Source organism: Malurus melanocephalus, unplaced genomic scaffold (assembly GCF_030028575.1).
Source record: "Malurus melanocephalus ecotype Western Australia unplaced genomic scaffold, MMel_1.1 scaffold_281, whole genome shotgun sequence".
NCBI lineage: Eukaryota > Metazoa > Chordata > Aves > Passeriformes > Maluridae > Malurus > Malurus melanocephalus.
The window spans coordinates 958,142-977,443 of record NW_026623513.1 but is presented as its reverse complement, the minus strand read 5'-3'; the positions used below and the strand labels follow the sequence as shown (position 1 = coordinate 977,443).

At 37.5% G+C, this 19,302-nt stretch overlaps 1 protein-coding gene across 1 annotated transcript in view; it reads right to left on the bottom strand.

The window, feature by feature from the left end:
* The window catches only part of SLC9A9 (solute carrier family 9 member A9), a 123,057-nt gene that overhangs the window by 4,476 nt on the left and 99,279 nt on the right, over positions 1-19,302 (bottom strand). The window contains exons 12-13 of the mRNA XM_057376543.1: positions 19,121-19,274; positions 1,385-1,433 (exon numbers count right to left, since the gene is read on the bottom strand). Of these exons, the coding sequence (XP_057232526.1) occupies positions 1,385-1,433; positions 19,121-19,274 (203 nt within the window). The remainder of the gene's footprint in view (positions 1-1,384; positions 1,434-19,120; positions 19,275-19,302) is intronic.

Sequence of the window (19,302 nt, the reverse complement as noted above, 5' to 3'; positions counted from 1 at the left end):
AAATACCATGGGAGCAGGGAGGAGGGGAGAATAATCAGAACAGCAAAACTATTTTCCAGGGTATAATTTACTACCACAAGAAATGCTGAGTTGGACATGATAGGGCATGAAAAGTGTTTTATTTATTTATACCTTCTGTGTGGTGGTATTGCTGAGTTTTGTCAGCAGAGATAGGTGTTAATTCACAGAGCACAGCTGGGACACTGGATGTGTTACTGTTGTAAATAAACATCACTATTTTCATTTTTAATAAAAGAATGAGAAAATTAGATGCCTGTCGACTTGTGAAGAAATCAGGTTTTTGCAAAACATTAATTCAGTTGATTTTATGCTGCATCCTGCATTCCCTGATCTTTGATAATTCATGAGTGCTGAAAAGTAGAAAATTTCTTAAATTATGTATCTCTATCCTCCAATCAAGAACAGGCTATGGTTCTGTGTCCTGCTCTTGTTCAGAATTTGGACAGAGGCATTGCCAGAATTCCTGCCAAGATGCTTAGGAAAGTGAATTTAGTCCGCTCAGACTCAGAATAAAACAGTAAAAATAAAAAACCTTGCCATGGTGCAATGAAGGGTTATGCTAAGCTTGTAGTAATAGTGACTGGGTTGTGAAATGAAGGATGTGGTCASTGTGAATAATATTGGTTTTCCTTCTTTTTAAAGAAACATTAGGATAGTTAGGGACCTGAATTCTACTCATTACTATGAAAATTGAAACCTACCTTATGTGCCTTCAGGTACRTGCAAATGTGTAAATATTAGGAATACTCAGTACACAAGATAAATTAAAATTTTACCTAATGGTATCGCTAATGTATTTTCAAATGAATCAAGTATCTTATATCTTCCTCAGCTTATTTTCTATATTTCCATTATTAGATGATTCAARTTTCAGTTCCAGCTGTGTGGTCTGAAAGGGTGCATGGGATGGCATGACCAGCATTAGGCACTGTTTGTTTTCTGCTCTGGCACCCTGTCAGCAGTGTTGTGRCTTCTCTGCTGTTCCACTCACCTTGCTGTGCCACAGGTTCTGTCTCTGTGCACTGACTCTCTACAGATTTCTCTTGCTGCTGCAGGCAGTGCTGCAGTTGAAACTGCACCACACATGTATGACAAAAAAAAGGGAGGGGCACAGGTCAACAGCTGCAGATTGTTCAGGAGCCCCCTTTAAAGGCTTTAAGTTCACAATGTACTTAGACTTCCATGTTAAAAGGAACTGAAAAATATTTTCGTAAACCTTGATTTGGGATTGAACATTTCACATTCTCCTTTTTAATTCTGAGGAATTAAACATTGCTCTAGAAGTCTCATTTCCACAGATGCAGTCATGATCTGCCAGCTGAACACTTTTTAATTCACATGTGTATCCAAAAGCCTGACATACCTGGCTCGCAGCTTTAGTTTTCAGATCTTCATCTGGATCTACRCCAACTCTGTAAGAAAAAAGCCAAAACAAAACCCCAAACCTGAGAACATATGGTAATGATCTGATGTATATTAGAGAGCTTTAAGTGTAAAAATGTTTCTTGCATCACTCATTTCTCACCTAGTATGAAATGAGGACAAGAGCTGGGGAAACATTAGGTTCACTTTTTTTAATCAAGGAAGTTCTGAAGTTTTGAGGAARCTTAAGATTCTGTGTAACTGCCACTCCTAACACCTGAGATTAGATCTTTACCCTGGCTCTGATCCATCTCTGGGGAGASTCAATCAAGCTGTTAAGCTGTTCTAGGAAATCCTTAATTGCTGACAGCAGAGCAGTGCTGAGGTACTGCAGTTTGTGTGTGGAGGATGGGATTACAGAACTCCAGTGTTTCTTGACTGTGCTGCATTATGAATCTCTTGAAGCACTTGGAAAAGGCTTAACTTGGCACACCAGGCACAGGGAAGCAACCCAGAAGGGAGAGGAGAYTGCAGTGGTGATGTGCAAGATGATGATTACCTGGGTGGCATTTTAATAATATGGATGGGAAAAAAATAAAATTGGATGTTTAAAGGGGTGCAGTGGAAGAATTGGCATCTTTTGAATATGGCTGATACTCAGAGCTGAGAAGTGCATATGGGAAATGTTAGAAATTGGACAACAGAGGCTGTGCTGATGAAAGACACAAGAAAGTATGGAAAGCRTTGAGGGATGATAAATGATGCACYTTATTATCACCCAATTCTGAAGACYACAGGCTAAAGTGACCAACCCCCCATGCCTCACAAGCTCCCACACAGYATCAGGTCCACCAAGCTAAAACAGCCTTWACCSATGCAAAGAAAATGTAATCTTTCATTAGATATTAATTTAAGGCCACTTTGCCAGTTTTCTGATAGCCTTCTTTCTTGAGTACAGTTTTGCTTTGGCTAATAACACTTCACATTATATTTTAAAATAATATTTGATATTAACAATTTCATACCTCAACGTTCTTTCCTGTAAATGTTCTGTATACACTCTTACTGAGTTGGAGACAATAACAGGAACTATATGCAAAGTAGATGCTTTCTATATGTAAATACTGAATGGAAGAAAAAAAAAAGACATTTCTTTTTATCCCAGYTCTTGAGCTTCAACAAACCTGAGTCCATTAGGCATAAATATTTCTGGTTTTTTATTAAAAATAACCATCCTGGTGCTGACTCAACAAAGAGACAGAATGAATAGCAGTTTCTCTTTCTTTTATTTTTTTTGTCCTCTTGATCCTTAAATTGTAAGGAAAAGCTGCTGATGACACTAACCCTATTCATTAGTTTGGAGTAAAGCAAGTAAGGTATTYCCATTTCATTAAAATGGAAACATTTACATATGAAAAGGAAAAGAATCATTACACAGAGGTTTAACCATCTSTCTGCCAGTGGGTTTATTATTGTCATGTGCAGAAGAGAAGCATCCAGGGCCTTGTCTGTGCTTAGCTGTAAAACAGAGCACTGTGAGACAGCCCTGGGGTGGAGTGAAGGCTGAAACAATGGCACAAATGCAAGTGCTGTGTTCCTAAACTCCTAAACCAGAATCAGAGAGAGGATCTCAGTCTCCTGCACACAATCACAGGCCTTTTTTTTTTTTTTTTAAATTAAACTGTGCTGATTTGCTAGATGATGCCAGCATCACAACTTGGCCAAGATAAAACCCACCAGCAGGACATTAGTTGAAAAACTGCARAGTTCTGGAAGTAAAAAAATTCGATGTGTTTACATGTGATAGATGCAGCTGCAAGGCAGGGCTACAGCACAACTTCCCAGCACTCTCTTCTTAATGAGCTTAACTTGACCTCAAAGAAGGTCAGTTCTGGGACAGAAGTAATTTAACCTCCATGCAATTCTCACCTTACTGGAGCTGAGAAACCGCCACTTCTGGCTGGCTGTGTGTGTTGGAGTTGTGATGTGTTATTAGAGACTGAGCTATGAAAACAGAAAATGTTTCACCCAGGGCTCCAAAGGACTGTAATAGCAAATGGGAAAAAGGGGAAGATAGGAAGCAGAGTTTCTGGCTGTGGTATTGATTCAGTAGCAGTGATATAACTCATAACTAATCCCACTGCCAACAAGAATTAACTGGTATTGTAAATCCAAATTCTTTTTCCTGAGTTCTGCAGAATTTGTGGAATGCTGAAGGTTCTCTGCATCTATAATTTCTCATCCTTATAGCTACAGGGATAGCTAGACATTTTGCTTTGTTTATTTTGCAGACAACAGATTATTAGAATATSGCACAAATGAAGATTCTCACATGACATCTTAACAAGAGTATTATATTTAAAGCCAGAAAAAAGCAACAATAAATGTCTAAGGCAATCAAACAGATTTTTCATGTATGAAAGAGAAAAGTAGGCTTCTATGCCACATAAATTCACAGAGCCTGAGCTGACACTTTTTTTTTTGGTCTGTTCTTTGCCCTCATTTAAAATACATGGTCAGATGTAATTGCTGTTTTTCTCATGGAATAGTATTTCCCTACTGGGAATTAGTGTGGATAGCACAATATTGCCAAGTGATTTAAAGTCCTGTGGGAAAAGAACCARATTATTCTTTGCATTCTGTGGGAATTTTTTTTAATGCATTAAAATACCAATACATTTCTGTAATTTTATGAAATATGAACTAAGCAAACTCAGTCCAGTTAGTTCTWAAATTGAGGCTAATTATTTCAGATCATAACATAGGCTTGGGAGTCYAGTATCAGGTACCTAGCATTGAAAATCATGGTCTTATATAATTAACTCTGATACGCCTGGCATAAACTAGAATGCTATTTTAAAAGTTTAAGTATTGAAAAAATAAAGTATAACAAATTACATGAGACAGTCAAGACAAAGGGAATTAATCATAGATGTGCACTTCAGCTTTACATCCTTGACTTCGTCAAAAGATCTGCTAGAGCTAATGCTATTGCCAGTAGAATTTACAAGCTTAAAATATGTATAAATTGTTGTAAATAACTCTAAGAAATATCCTGCTAATATTTTTGCAGACACCTTTTCCCCTTTTATCATTCTCAGGTTTCTATTCCTGTGAGAAGATCTAATGGATGCTCAGAAAAATATTTTCTTAGTGTTTTTTCTCTTTTCTTGCTATCAACTTTTGTTTCTTTTTTCCTRTTGYCKTCTTTWACATCTTGCAGCCTCTCTTTCTGTYCCACTTTCCTTGGTTGATTTCTGTTCCTTGTTTGTCTTGTAAATATTGTATGCTTTCATTTCCACCTTTTTATTTTTGCATCTTTTTATTCTATACATTAAACATTATCTTGTCTTCCATCAAGACAAAGAGTTTTTAATCAGTTCTGTAGTGCAGCAAAGTTTACTTTGTGTATTTAGATWGGCTTTAGTAATATCTGAGGTCCAAATGCTCTAGATAAGGATGAAAATCAAAACCCTGATAGCTTCTCTGTATTGACCTTTTGGGTTTTTTTTGGGTGGGGGATTGGGGTGTGGTCGGGTATGTGCCATGGTGGTTTTTCTTGTTTTTAAGTAAGAGCTGGATCAAAGCCAAAATTCAGAGAATGCTTCAAGTTGCTGTGCTCAAAATCAGGAAGGGAAGCTTGTGACTTCAGCAATTAGGCCTAAGAATTTCTGGGAACTGTGCATTAATCTGCACAAACACCCTTCTCAGTGGACGAGATTTCAATCCCCGTGTGCTATCAAGTGCATCATTTTTTCACCAAGAGTCACAATGTGTTTGGTAATAAGAGAAGGAATTTGTCACTGAATACAAAGCAGTTGATAACATCTTTTCTTACGTGGTTTGAAATTAAAATGATCAAAAGATAAATCCCAAATTGTCAGGGGAACCAGGAGTAAGAAATGCACACCCAATCCATAGGAATACTGAGTAGTGAATCACTATTCAGGCATTGTTAACTGTTAATTCCCCGACTTCAAATCACCACACTCAAAAGTGTAGGATAAAATCTCTGCTTTCTACAGTGAAGTCACAAAAAACATAAAACCTCACATCGTTGTGAGGATCTAGGCACACAGAGGGGAGTTGTGGATGTTTGTACTTACAAGGGTGATTCTCAGCCCTTCCTCTTTTTAAGKGCCAGGAAATCTGTAAATAGAGACATTTCCCTGAAATCCAAATTCTAATTAGTGAAATGGTTCTTCTGGGCCTATATAGGCTTTCTGCACTTGCAGAGCAGAGCCTGGCTCATGCAAGTTCAATCTTGCTTGCAGTCCTACCTTGTCCAGTTTGCAACTACCATGGACTCACACGTGTTAGTTGTGCTCCAGCTGAGRAGCCAGGACTGCTTTTATTGGAAAACTCCTTCTGAGAGCATGTAATTGATTCTATCTTGTTGAAGCCCCTAGAAGCAGTTATTTATATCTGTATTATTTAATGCAGCTAACGCTTTAATGAACAAAACATCTGGCTTGGGAAAGAGAAATATCTTCGATTGCAAGTAGCAATCTTCTCCTTATCTGAGTGTATGACATGGAAAGTGTCCCTGATGGAACATGACATCACAGGGCTGTCACATAAGGGTCAGGATTAGCAAGTGTCCTCTATATCCTTTGCTACATGAGTGAGGAAATAAAGGCAGCTGAAGAGATGAAAAGTCTGGTACCTCTATCTGTTTCAGGCCTCACACTATGAAATGGGAATAACAGTATTTCCTTCACCCTCCCTATTTATTTCTTGTCTATTTTGTGTATTTGGCTTATAAGTTCATATCCTTTATAATGTTTGTACAAAATCTTGGGTAACGGAGCCATGATTTTGTTTAGAGCTCTAAGATTGCTGCTGTAAATTAATTAATAACAATATTGGCTTTTTTGCTTGTCAGAGGTTTCACTGGAAGAACTCACCTTGTCACCCTTAGCCTTCCACTGGCTGTCTTACCRTAACTAAACCAGTCTTTAAGCCTCAGCTTACATCTCAAAAGCTATACATCCCAGCAAGGTTTTTTGAGTAAGTGATTTATAACCCAATTTTCAAAGATGGCCATTAAACAGTATTTGCAACAGGAATCTTGAATATTTTTGCATGAATAAATCTCAAGCTTGTAGCTATCCATCATCAGCATATTGTATTCAGTACAGAATTATTAACTGTAAAGACTAGAAACATGAGCAAAATCCAAAAATAGATTGTTTCATGATCTCTAATAAATCATTGTAATTGAMATTTAAAAACCTTCAGGATAAATAATGATTTCTCAGGACATTATTCTTGTCCGTGTGGCAGTAAATGTGATGTGTAYTCCTAACAAACTGATACCTAAAATCTGCTTTTGCTTCTAGATTGCTCTATCGCTGTGGTATGCTGCTTTTGCTGTGGACTGATGCTATCAAAAAAATCTGCTTTTTTATAGCACAATATTTAGTTGACATAAACCCATGAAGAATTATGGCATGAGTACAGATCCTCAAAATTCAGCTCAAGCTGATTTTTTTAATAAATGAAAACACTTCAGATTAAGGCAAGAGTAATCACTTGCATTTCACAGCAGAAAGAACAAATCAGTTTAATTTGATGCTGAGGAGGGTTAAAAGAAATCATCAGGTAAATGATGCTTCCTAAATTGTTATGACAGCTGTTCATCATGTAGCTAATGCTTTCTACACACAGCATGCTGAAATGCAACAAAAAGTATGATTTTAAACTTGTCAAAYCATGTAAGAGGTAAATGTGACATAGTTTGACTTTTGAACTTGGAATTTCATAAAAGTGGTAAGATYATTGATTTTAAATGCTGAACATTTGTTCTGTGGTCAAAGTCTATGCACTATTTTTGGTGGACATATGGAGAACTACTTGATTGCAGAATTGACAGTTAAATTAATATACCTGTGTAAATGCTGTCCAAATAAAGGTGGGGTGCAATGAATGAAGATAATGTGTAAATGCAAATAGAAGAGAAGGCTGAAGAAAGAACTGTGGTGCTGTTTGAGATATCCACAAGTGAGTTTCTAGATGTTCCTGTCCAATGCTCACTGCAATCCTAGCAGCTGGGTGTTTTTCTGGGTCTCTTTTCTACTGGGGTCTTCCTCTCTGCTCTCTTTCTTTTCCCAGTTCTCTTTTGCTGGAGCTATTGGCTAACATAGCATTTCATGTGTTGGAAGGTTTTTCTCTCTTGGGCTACATTTACGCTCAGTAAATGCTAAATTAGCAGCAAGTAATGCTACCAGGCCATGGAAGATCCATTACATTGTTGATAATATGATTARCAAGAAGTAAAACTTTCAATCCTCCTGAGGCATTAGTGTCAATGAGATGACCACCTCTTAAATTCCCTGAACTCACAGCAYGGGGAAAGATGCATCATGCACTTGACCTCTTGCACTGACATTTGATATTTATCCTACAAAGCTGGTTCTGGAGGCAACTGAGCAGAGAGTCATTTTAAGGGAAGAGTAATGCTGGTCAAACTTAATGTATATTAAAATCAAAACATGCTCAGTAAATACTTCTGGCTTTGCTGCTGGTAAGTAGTGCCATGAAAGCTGTCACCCATCTGCCCATTTAGGCTACTTTTTTCACAAGCAATTTGTAAATCAGCTCCATTATTTAAGATCATGTTTAACTCCTTCTTTGAATGATCACCTAAGTTCTATCTGAAATGCTCAGAAAAGCAAGGACTAGTATGGACTGATTGACCCTGTACAAAGTAGGTTGAAGGTATACTCTCCTGTATACCATGTAAGATGTATTGTACTGGTATATTTTTTTTAAAGCTTAAATCAAAATGGAATTTATGAATTCTCCACACCATGCAAACTTGTATAGGTGTATTTGCATTGTGCTACATTCTAATCAGGAGAATTGAGGAAATATCAGGCACTTGTTTTGTGTTTGAACATTGTTAWTCTGGCAAAGCAAAGGTTTCAGATGTCCGTGTTAGCTTTTTCCTTTTGCATCAGCAGCTCAACTGTGGCTGCAAACCTCTCAATTCTGCTACTTCTGTGGATCTCAAGTAAAAAATTTCCTAATTTTCTTTTGGTAATGAACCAAATTGGCATATTTGTCTTGTTTGCTGGGGGCCCTCTCATAAATATGTGCTATTTTGAGATTTTTTTTTATACTGTGTGCACCAGATTTTTTTAATACTGTCTTGCAAGCATTTCCTGAGCAACCAGGAGGAGGGTTAATCACCCCTTTGTTGAATAATACTTATTAATTGTGAAACACTGGTAAACCACATTCATTTTAATTAAGTAAAGTGTATCTTTTCACAAGAGTATTTGAAGACACTCTTCAAAGCTTCTAGTGTTTGGGGTTTTTTAATTTAAGTTTTGTTTTGTGTTCTCCTTATAGCCATGCAGCTTGAGCAAAAAGCCTGAAGCATACAGTTGAAGTTTAAAAGGAGTGCAGGATAAGATAGGGAGAGTGCTATAAAGTTTCATAGTTTTATTTAAGCTTCATGTGTTGGAAGGTGTTTGCATCATTATTAAGAAAGGGTCTCCATTCSCATTGCTTTCATATAAAAATAAGAATAAACTGCTGTGTGTAGCATCTTTGAACCAACATCTGAATTCTAGCAGTGAGGACAATGAAAGCAATAGCTTGCCTGAGATTAAGAAAAGACAAAGTGACAAAGTGGAGTGAGAAATTGCCTCAATCTGGGATTCTGAAAGCATRGTATACTTCTGCCTACAGGCCTGGAAAATAAATGAATACCATTATGACTGCCTGTACCAGCTAAGGATCTGTCCCCATTTATCCCACTGYCACTCAGCTTCCCTGGGGCTCCAAGTATTTCTCTGTGGCCAGTGACTTCAGGCAATGTGATATTTCTGTCAGGGTGTTCATAAATACGTGATACTTTGGCATCAGCTTCAGGTTTGTACCTTACTCAACAGAGCCAGTAAATTTGAGAGCTGAAGGGCAGGTGTAATGCCTAGAACAAKTCTAATGCCTGAAACTCCCCAAAGAACCACAGAATCATTAGGTTGGAAAAGTCGTTTGAGATTGTTGAGTTCAACCATTAACCCAGCACTGCCAAGTCCACAACTAAAGCATGTGCCACACCTGTGTCTGGAAAGGCAAACCCCTCTTTCCCTCTTTGTGAAACAAATAAAAGATTCATTAATTTTACSTTTTAAAATGTATCATTACTCCTATCTGGGACCTACAAGTTGAGATATTTGTAATAAATTGTATTAACATTTCCTTAATCTAATTTGGGAAACTTGTCACTTGTTTATAGTTCTGATTTTCAATGTAAGTGATAGCAAAGCAGCACACGACCATTATGACTTGAATTTCGAAATGATAAGGCAATACAAAGAAATGCTCTGACAGAGAATTCCATACGATGTTTCTTTTCCCAGTATCGTTGAGCATAAATAAGAAAGTACATTTGCTGCAGACTGGCATTTGGAATTAAGTTGAGCAAATAGAATTCAAATTCAAATATATGTATATGTAAGAGTTAATAGATCAGAGAGCATGTGAGCAATCATTCTTCTGACTACTGAATTGGGTACTGGCAGACCTGGATTCTGAACTTTACTTTGCAGAAGATGACTGTATTTTAGTTGATAAATAATTTTAAATGGAACAGAAACACTTGGACAGAAGTTGACACCTCTGTAGTGAAAACATTAGCCAGTGGTCTACAGAATAATTTTATCTTTTTCTGATGACTTAAAATTATTTTCTATCTTCTATGTTCTCCTCACCTCATGTGTAAATGTGCATACACATGCAGAATCAGTGAGGTTTGAGCTAGAATTCTTCCAGAAAAGTGGAAGAAATTGAATGAGGCAGAGGAAGCAGACCATGAAACTCATGCCACTTGTGGATGCAGTGGGCAGAGCAGGGCTGCTCCTGCTGTGTCTAGAGGGGGAACAGGCTGCCATGGCATTTGTAGGAATCCTTTTGGGTGGAGATTAGAAAAGCTCAGGGACTAATTAAGACTCAGATCAAGATGCAGGCGGACTCCCTGAACCCACTCTCTGATTTCTGGCCAGGCTTAGTGCTCATGAACAGTGAATAGCAAAGGGAACAGGATAATTTCAAGGTCACTTTATACAAACCCTTGTCTGCTTGTAAGATTAGATCAGCAAAACATGTTTTTTTTTTTTGGATTCCTGTTTGGGTATTTTACATAAGCAACACTATATATAAACTTTTCTATGAACACCTGTTCTGTAAATGCATTTACATTGAAAATACCTTGGATTCTTAAACCAGAATTTTAGGTATGCTTTCAAGATTCCTTTATATATTATTCATCATTTTAACAAAATGGTGTATCTATTTGGAGAAGCAAAAAAATGCAGAAGCAGAATATACTTTTAAGGGCATTGAAGTCAAATACTTYTTGCTGAGATAAGAGGTAATTTTCTTTTTTTAAAGCTCATCGATGTACTGACCAGCCAGTMACTGTTGGGTTGTTTCTGATAATTCACTACACAAAAGTCTCTATTACACTGTAATTATCTGTTTATTATAAGCTAAAAGCCCTGACTGCCATTCAGGGCCTCTATCACTTAATATCTGCTTTAATTAACTTTTCACATTCAACTAATTCTGGAACAATTTGATAGGCTTTTTATCAAGGGTGCCAGACCTGTCCTTCCACTCTACGTATTAAAAAAGAACAGGAAGTTCAGAATTTCCAGAGTGATGTTTCATAAGAACTGCAAGTTTCATGAAAATTGAAGTCACAGTTCTCTTCTGTCACCAAGTCCCTCTGCAAACCCAGATGTAYCCAGTATAGATTTACTTACAGTTTTCTGGAAATATCTACAAACTATTCAGGGTTTTTGGCCTGTGGAAAGTTCATCTTACCATGTGTTGCTAGTAAACAGCAAGGCATGAATCTTTTATTGCTGTGTAATTTTTCTTCTCTTGTATCAAATATTCTAGTCATAAAAGTGTATCTTTTATATTTTCTTGTTTTCAGTAGCCATGTGGAGCTAGAAATACAAGCTGTGTGAGGTGGGATTTAACTGTCTGCCCTGTTAGAAGACTGTGCTCAGAATTAGACCCCTCTGGCTAATAAAGACCAACAGAATTGCTAGCTGGAGTCATGTACAAGTCATGCACAAGTCACAATTGTAATCCAAAATCTCCTATTCAACATCTGCCCTGGACTGCCTTCACAGCTGCAGTCAGAAAGCCCAAGTCTTCTGTGTTTTARTCTTTTATTTTGTTATCAAGCACAAATGTTTATCAATCTTGTTTAGTGCCATTCAGGCAAAATGCTGTGGTAACTGAGAGATCAAATGCACACCTTATCTTTTCAGAGAAGTACCTTGCAAATAAATGACAGGCATTTCAGGAGATCACTGAGATTCATTACCTGGATGATTTTTCATTTTCAGATAGAAATGAAAGGAAATTATCCAATTTATTTTTTTTATAATAACATCCAATACRTTTAATGTCCAATTTCATACTGCTTCTTGATTTATAGCATTTCCCAGGCTAATCGTGCTCTCTAGCTACCATTAGAAAAGYAGCTACCATCTTAACCCTTTCAGTGTGGGTGTGCCCCAAGAAATGCTTTCTTTGCTCAAAGATAATTTCATATGAAATGTTGAACTCCTCTGGGTTTGAAGCAGACTGCCTTTCTAATGTGACTTCAGTCAGGAAATCCAGACTATTTGCTGTTACTTGTAGTTACTGCCTACACATGAAGTGCTTACATACCCGTGAAAAACGGATGGCAAAGACCACCAACCAAAGAAAAAGTATTAGTATTTTTGTACTAAAAAGAGAGCTTTGGCTATCTAACCCAAGGTTTCGGTCTGTGCTACTACTACAGGGGATGAAGGGGAACAAAGCGATAAACCAGAATCTGATCTGCTCTCTGTGACCCATGTCACAAGTAATCAATAGATTACCATAYAAATTATTCAAATGCTTAATCAAAATTGTCTCTAATGTGCTTGGCTAAACTTGAAATTGCTGATAGTTAATTTATAGTGGTGCTATGTCCTATAGCTGAAGTCAAAACTGCCTTTTCCATTTTCTCCCCAGACCAGTTATTTCCCACCCTGCTGGGTTGCTGGGTGGACAGAGAGGGACTGGCAGACATGCAGTTTCCTAAGTCAACCCTAAATGACTATTTTTCTATTGTACCCAGAATATTGTGTGCAAACAATGATGGAACTCATGARCAAAATGATGTATCTTGAAGATAAYGCTCCTTCAATAACTTTGGGACAGTGTCTCCTCTGAGCCTTTGTTTTGGGCTGTCTGTGAACACACAAAAGCTTCCTTCTTGGTTTGGTTTTACTTGAATTTTTCAAGGTGTTTTTCACAATTATTAAAATCACCTTTTAAACAGCAGTGTAGATTTTGGRCCTGAAAGTCTGCACATAAATCAGTAATATCCTGATGCTGAGCAGAACCCGTGGGGTCAGCAACATGTTTTCTCAGGTATATGCAATTAGTGGTAATGCAGGAATATTCAGAATGTAATCAGTAGAAAATATGCCAAGCAAAAGTCTGTTCTGTAGATGTTCACAGGAGCAGATAGTTGGCCAGCTAAGGACTGTATACTAAAAATAGTTGCGGCATTAATGGTTATACTTCTTACACGAAATTACAGCTGTTTCTGGGTTTCAGAGGTATTTTTTTGGATTTTATGCTTTTTCAGGCAAAGACAGTGTGATCTCTCTTGAAAGTGTGTCTGGGTGAAAAAACSTCAGTGGGCTGAAGAGACTTGGCCTTTCAACAGGAGTGTTTATTGCAGTGTGATTTTAAATATGTACTGTACCACAGCTAAAGAGGAATATGGCCTGGAAAGCAGATCAAGCTTTGTTTATTGGAGGTATATTTGTTAGAGAGGAAACACCAGCTAGGCTGATTATGGCTACTCTAAATACAAAACAAAATAATAACCAACACATAGTGCACAGAAATACAAYGGTGCTTGAAAATGCCCTGCCTTTAATTGCACTCTTTGTCTTTATGTTAAGGTCACTCACAAATTACAGTTGAAGATACATAGGCTGACATTCTGTTTTCAGTAAATGAAAGGCTTCACTTTAACTAAACTGTTTTTCAGGACTCCACTACCCACCTTGTCTGAAACAATCGATCTAAAGAACATYCATCTTTGCTCTCTGGCTGTGGGAAAGGAAGGTTCAGTATCCCCTTTTCTGGAGCCCTGGAGCTCAGTCACATTTTTATCACACTTTCAGCCCTTGAGATTTCTTACCACATCTGTTGCTTTTCCAGATAAGGCAGACCTCTTTCCAAAGCCTATGTGGTTTTTTGTTTGGGGTTATTTTTTTTTTTTTTTTTAATTTGAAGGGCCTCTCTTGGGAAGCAGAAAGAACAACTTTGGAAGCATAAAACACAACCCAAACCTATCCAAAGCTTCCATTTGGTAGTGATAAACACTGCTACTGTTGCATTACAAACTGTGTTTTTTGCAGCACCCCTTTGAATACAACTGAACACAGGGAATGCTGCTATAGATTTTGGGAATAATGAAAAGATATTTTTGTTACTGGAACAGTAGTTCTGTAATTCTGGCYAAGGTCATGTTGTTACTGTGGTTGCCCTGTCATAAAGTTCTGTCTTTCAGCAGTCTATAATTGGTCGTTAAAGGGCTGAGATAAGCACAGAATCATACTTTACCAACCAGGTTTTTTCTTTTTTTTTTTTTTTTTTTTNCACCTGTTTACATCCATAATGAGACATTCTGGTAAACATWCACACTGCTTTAGCCTTTGATATTGAAACAAAGTATTGGATACTGAAGGAATCAAACTCTTAATTACTTCTGCTGAGTGAAATGTTTTTGCTGAGAATGTGAGTTTGGTCAGCCTTGGTCATTGCCCAAAAATGTGGCATGCCAGGCCTCAGTATTTAGAGAAAGTTGGATGTTGCAACTGAAGTTTTAGACGAACTGGAAATGCTGTGATTTTAAGGGCAGCAAGGCATACAGACAGTTCTTTTCTAAAATATGTTTACCAAAGGTAATGGCCAGATAGACACAGTGGTAAAAGTTACCATTCAATCAATGGCTGCTTAGTGTTTATTTAGAGTTTAGAATAAAAATCTCACTGTTAACTGAAGAACTGCTGCAAAGAAATGCACAGTGTGTCTGGAAATCCCTTGGAAAACATTTACAAAGGAGGTGGTGATAAACAAACAAGACCTAATACCTAGCATAATGCTTTTATAGGACATGTTTTATTAAGAGCTTTGTATTTTTGCTCTGCCTGTCAGGAGAATCCTTTATCCTCAAAGCTCTCATTGCAGATTTACTGTAAAATGTAGCTCTCTATTTTTAATCAGATATGGGGAATGAGGGGAGTCATATATCCAAAAGCATTAACAAGTAATACTGAACAACTCTGAAGGCACATTTATTGGAGACTTCAATTTGACTGTGAACTTAAATGGCTATCTCTGTTTTGGTGTTGATGCATCATGAAATTACTCTCACACACTGATCCAGGTTTATTCATTGTCTGCCAAGAACTGAATATTGTAGTCCTTTCACATGGGGAGTCTGGGCAATTTTTTTCCCTGTAACAAATCTCAGATATGTCAAAAGACAATGTATTATTTAGGAATGTGCTGCAGCCAGTTCTGCTCTCAGCATAGCAGCTCATGATGCTGTAAACACTGGGCACGAGCCTGTGTGCTAGGAAATGCTGAGTTACTGCACCAGACACATGGGAACTGTTAAATGGGAYCTGATTTTCAGAAAGGGAACATCCAACACTCCCTGAAACTCACAGTTTCAGGTGTTCAGAAAGGAGACAGCTAAAATAAGACATTTCCAAAAGTGTACATTTTGTTCTTTTAGGGCAAAGTTAAGAAATATTCAGTCAATAATTCAGCCAAGAATTTTAAGACTTATTTTGAAGGCTGCTCTGTATGTGTAAATGCAGTTATAAAATGAGAACTCTAGGTATGGATTTCCTTTAAAACTACATTTTGACATGTAGAGCTTTSTAGACATAAATTCTATCATTAGCAGGTCATATTTCCAAGACTTTAAGAACTTTTCTTAGATTCAAGATAGAGTTTCAGTAGGAATATATGTTTTAATAGAATTAATTTTTGAAATAAAGGGAATTACAATTCCTAACTTTAACAAACTTGGTGAATTCCTGGGATCCAYTTCAGCTGTTTTTTACAAAATCTCTTAGCAGTGCTGGTTTCTTGTGACACAGCTGATTGATATTGCTGCATTAAATGGGAGATGGAAGTTGAACCTTTTTCAGCAGCACATGGTTGGTTTTGATAGTGTATCTTACTATATGTTTTAGCAACAATTTGCAAGTGTTGTATAAGCCTTACATATTCCTGGAATAAATCAACTAGCAGTTATCTCTGGGGACATATCCTAATTTTTTCTCTAAAAATAGAGTGACAGATTATATTTACATTATGTTAAATTTTAACTAAAAAAGAAAAGCGCTGAGCTGATGCTATTGCTGTGAGGGGAGGTGGAAAATTATGGAAATTCCAGTTATTATGGAGACAAAAATTGATTTTTCAGATGATATTTTATTTCTGCTTWTATTTTAAAACTGTCATTGTTCTATTCCCTTAAATGCTAAGAGTCCTGGTCACTGTTATGAGAACTTCACAATGTAAGTTATGGAGAGTACAATAAATAGTTGAAACATGGTATAATATGTAGGMAATCATACACAGTAAGAAAGCCTTCTGTACAGAATCTGTTTTCTTCTGCCCTAACACTGTAATGCATTGTGGTACAGCAAATGGTAAATATATTGGTGTGAGTTCTTTCTGATTTATGATATTTTTACATATCTTGAACTGAGTGGATAATAGATTTATTTACTATGTAAAACTAAGCTGTGGATAAGTTGGTCTGTACCATATAAACTCAAGCATTTTTCTCTAGGATAAGACAGAGTTGGTTTAGCTTGAGGAGTTTAGAGTTGCATCTCCTGAACTGATGATAGGAACTGTAGCCTACTTCACCTAGAGAGAGTGGATGCAAAATAGTGTATGTGAGTTACATTTAATTCATCCATATAGATTCAGAAATTTCATGCTTTTCTCTGTTAGTCTCTGACTACCTCCAGTTCAATTAAATACGTTATCTGCTGCAGAATCATTTTATGATGCAAAATTGGCRAAAAAAGCACACTCAGCTTGGGACTGTTATTTGCTTGATTGTGGTATTTTTGATGATTCTCTCTCTATAAGCTGCTGCACAGGCAAACCTTCTCGTTTATGTAGGGAAAGCCAGTGCAGTCACTGTAACCATTAGTATRTTTTAAATTTTCTATAAGCACTTTGTTTTGATAATGTGAAGAACTTTAGTTGTTTAGACTAACTGTTCTAGCTTTGGATTTGAGCAGTRGTGGTAGATCTGGTTTCCTGAAGCACTGGGGAATCTCACAGAAGGGGTTTCAGAGAGCTCTGGGGTGGAACCTGAGCTGAGTTCCATCAGCTGAACACCAGGGCTGCTGTGACACCAGCCTCCCTCTCTTGTGCTTGTAGCCATGGCTGCAGAACTTCCCTGGCTTCACCCCTTTTTTATGTAACTCATGACACACCAACCCATTCCAATAAATCTCTTCAGAGCCCATCATGTAATTTTTGTACTTGTAATGCAGKTTCCCTTGGCCTTGTGAGCTGAACCTTCTCAACTAGTTTGAAATACACAATCTCTTTCTTCTAAAGGATGATGGGGATAGTRCAGCTCAGAATTGCTGTTCAGGCCCAGCTGCCAGCATCCTGGGGGACTACACCAAGCAAGCTGGTGTCATTTGCCACACCTCCACAACTTTCCTCAGCAAATTCAGCTGCTAGAATCCATACAAGTGGCAGTTGACATGAATTACCACCACCTCTGAATACAATTACTTAGCAAAATTATTTAAGATGAAAAACCAAAATGGTAGCTAAGAACAAAATTCTATATTGAGGTGTAATAAATTATCAAGACAGTTAAATATCTTCACTAGAAGGAGAAATCAGAGCCTCAAGATACATTTCTAATTAAAGATGACTATTTAAAATTTTATCTCAGTTTGACCTCATCATAATTAATGAAGATGTATATTCCAATGTCATGAARTTAAGTGGAAATTATCAATCTAATAACTTTATTGTAAGAAAATCTATATCCTGAATAGAAAACCATTTTGTTTTAACTGATGGGAGATCTGATGGGATTCAGAAGAAATCCTCAGAGATGASCATTTCAAATCAATAATGATTGTCTACTTTCAGTGTCTTTGGTAAAATATATTGTACAAGTGGATAGAGAAGCACATGCAYTGAGCAGTATAAACAGTTAATGTGAGAGCCCTTCACTTGTGCTGCTGGGGGGCTTTGCACCTCTGGGTAGCACTGAGTGGCAGAAGAAATGCCATTGTATTCAGTATGTTTAGTGAAAGCACTTAACAATCTTCATTTAACAATTACCTAGAGAGCTAAACCAGCATCTCGTGTGACCCAAGTTCTTGGATTACACATGTGACTACTGCTCACAGCCTTTTYCCCTAACTTATTCTCAGAATTATTMCTGATCTCTTGYTATAGAAATCCAGACTGATTTGGTCCCYAAGGTCTAACGAGAAGGCTCTTCCTCACCCACGTTTCTGTTGCCGCRTAGAAAAACTATTGCTGACTGACTGTGAAAAAGTGGCAAATCTCAGAAAGATGATTGATAGTGCCAGAGTGTATCCAAACTGAAATGGCCTTGATTGACATTATGGGACATGAGACATGTCATGAAGAAGAATCAAACTGTCACAGAAATAGAAAGCCTCCACGCTGTATATGGAAGCCTGCATTTTATATTTATACAGTACACTTGTACGCTAGTCCTTATTTTGTCTGCACATTTTATCTATGCTCTTTGTAAAAGCCCCAGTGTGGTTATCTTCAGCTGCTGTTTTATAGCAAGAGTCTGACATGAAGGCTTGCAATCAGACATCATTTTGTAAACAAGGAAAACATATGCTATATATAAACGATAAGGAGCTGTGAATTGCAGGCCTGTCTCGATACTGAGGGTTTCTTTGGTGATCTTACAAATCATAGCAGGGGATTCTGAAAGGATTGTGAAGCAACCAGAATCAGTAATCAGCRTGAGTACACTCGTTATTAAAAGTCAGTTTCAAAAAAGCACACTTAGAAGGACACTGCATTTAAATTAGATTCTTTTTACTCCAGCGGCCTATTTCCCTCTCTTGTCTTTAACTCCCTTGTCTTTCATTGCTCTCTGTGAATACAAGTGACTATGAAGTAATTTAAAAAATAATATAGTGAAGAAGAATATATAAAACAATGTGTACTAAATTAATGCCTGGATAATGCACCAGTGCAGGTAGACTTTTTCCAGCATACTATAATCAGAAATACACRATTTATGACATGTTTGTGTAACAAGTACACATTTTAAGATGAGGGCAAAATCTGCCTTTATGGCTCTTYCTTCAGCAGTGAGGAGGACACTACTAACATTTATTCACAGTGTTTAAAAGGAGCATAAGTGAAACTCTTAGGAAACAAGGATTCGTCTGGCTTAGGTCTAAATCCATAACAAACTTGGGAAGAACCTGTTCCTTGTAGTCTGGAGTCTCTACCAGGTAGAGAAATGTTTCCTCTGTGCATGTCAAAGCTCATGAAAAGCCTGTATAAAAGCACTAGAAAGTTGTAAGAATGTCATGATTGATCCATAAGGATCCCATTCCATTGTGCTGGCTGAGGATGTACAGAGAGCACTGACCTGATCTGAAGCCAGGTGAGCATGGGTGTGGTGCCYCCCCCAAACACCCAGACTGTGAAGAACACGATCAGCAGGGCCGTGGTGAACATCATCTGTTTGGGCTGTGAGTCTGTGTCTCGAATGGCCAAKGCGAAGGCAATTGCACCACGTAAACCTGAGCAAAGACAAGGCTGATGAACTTC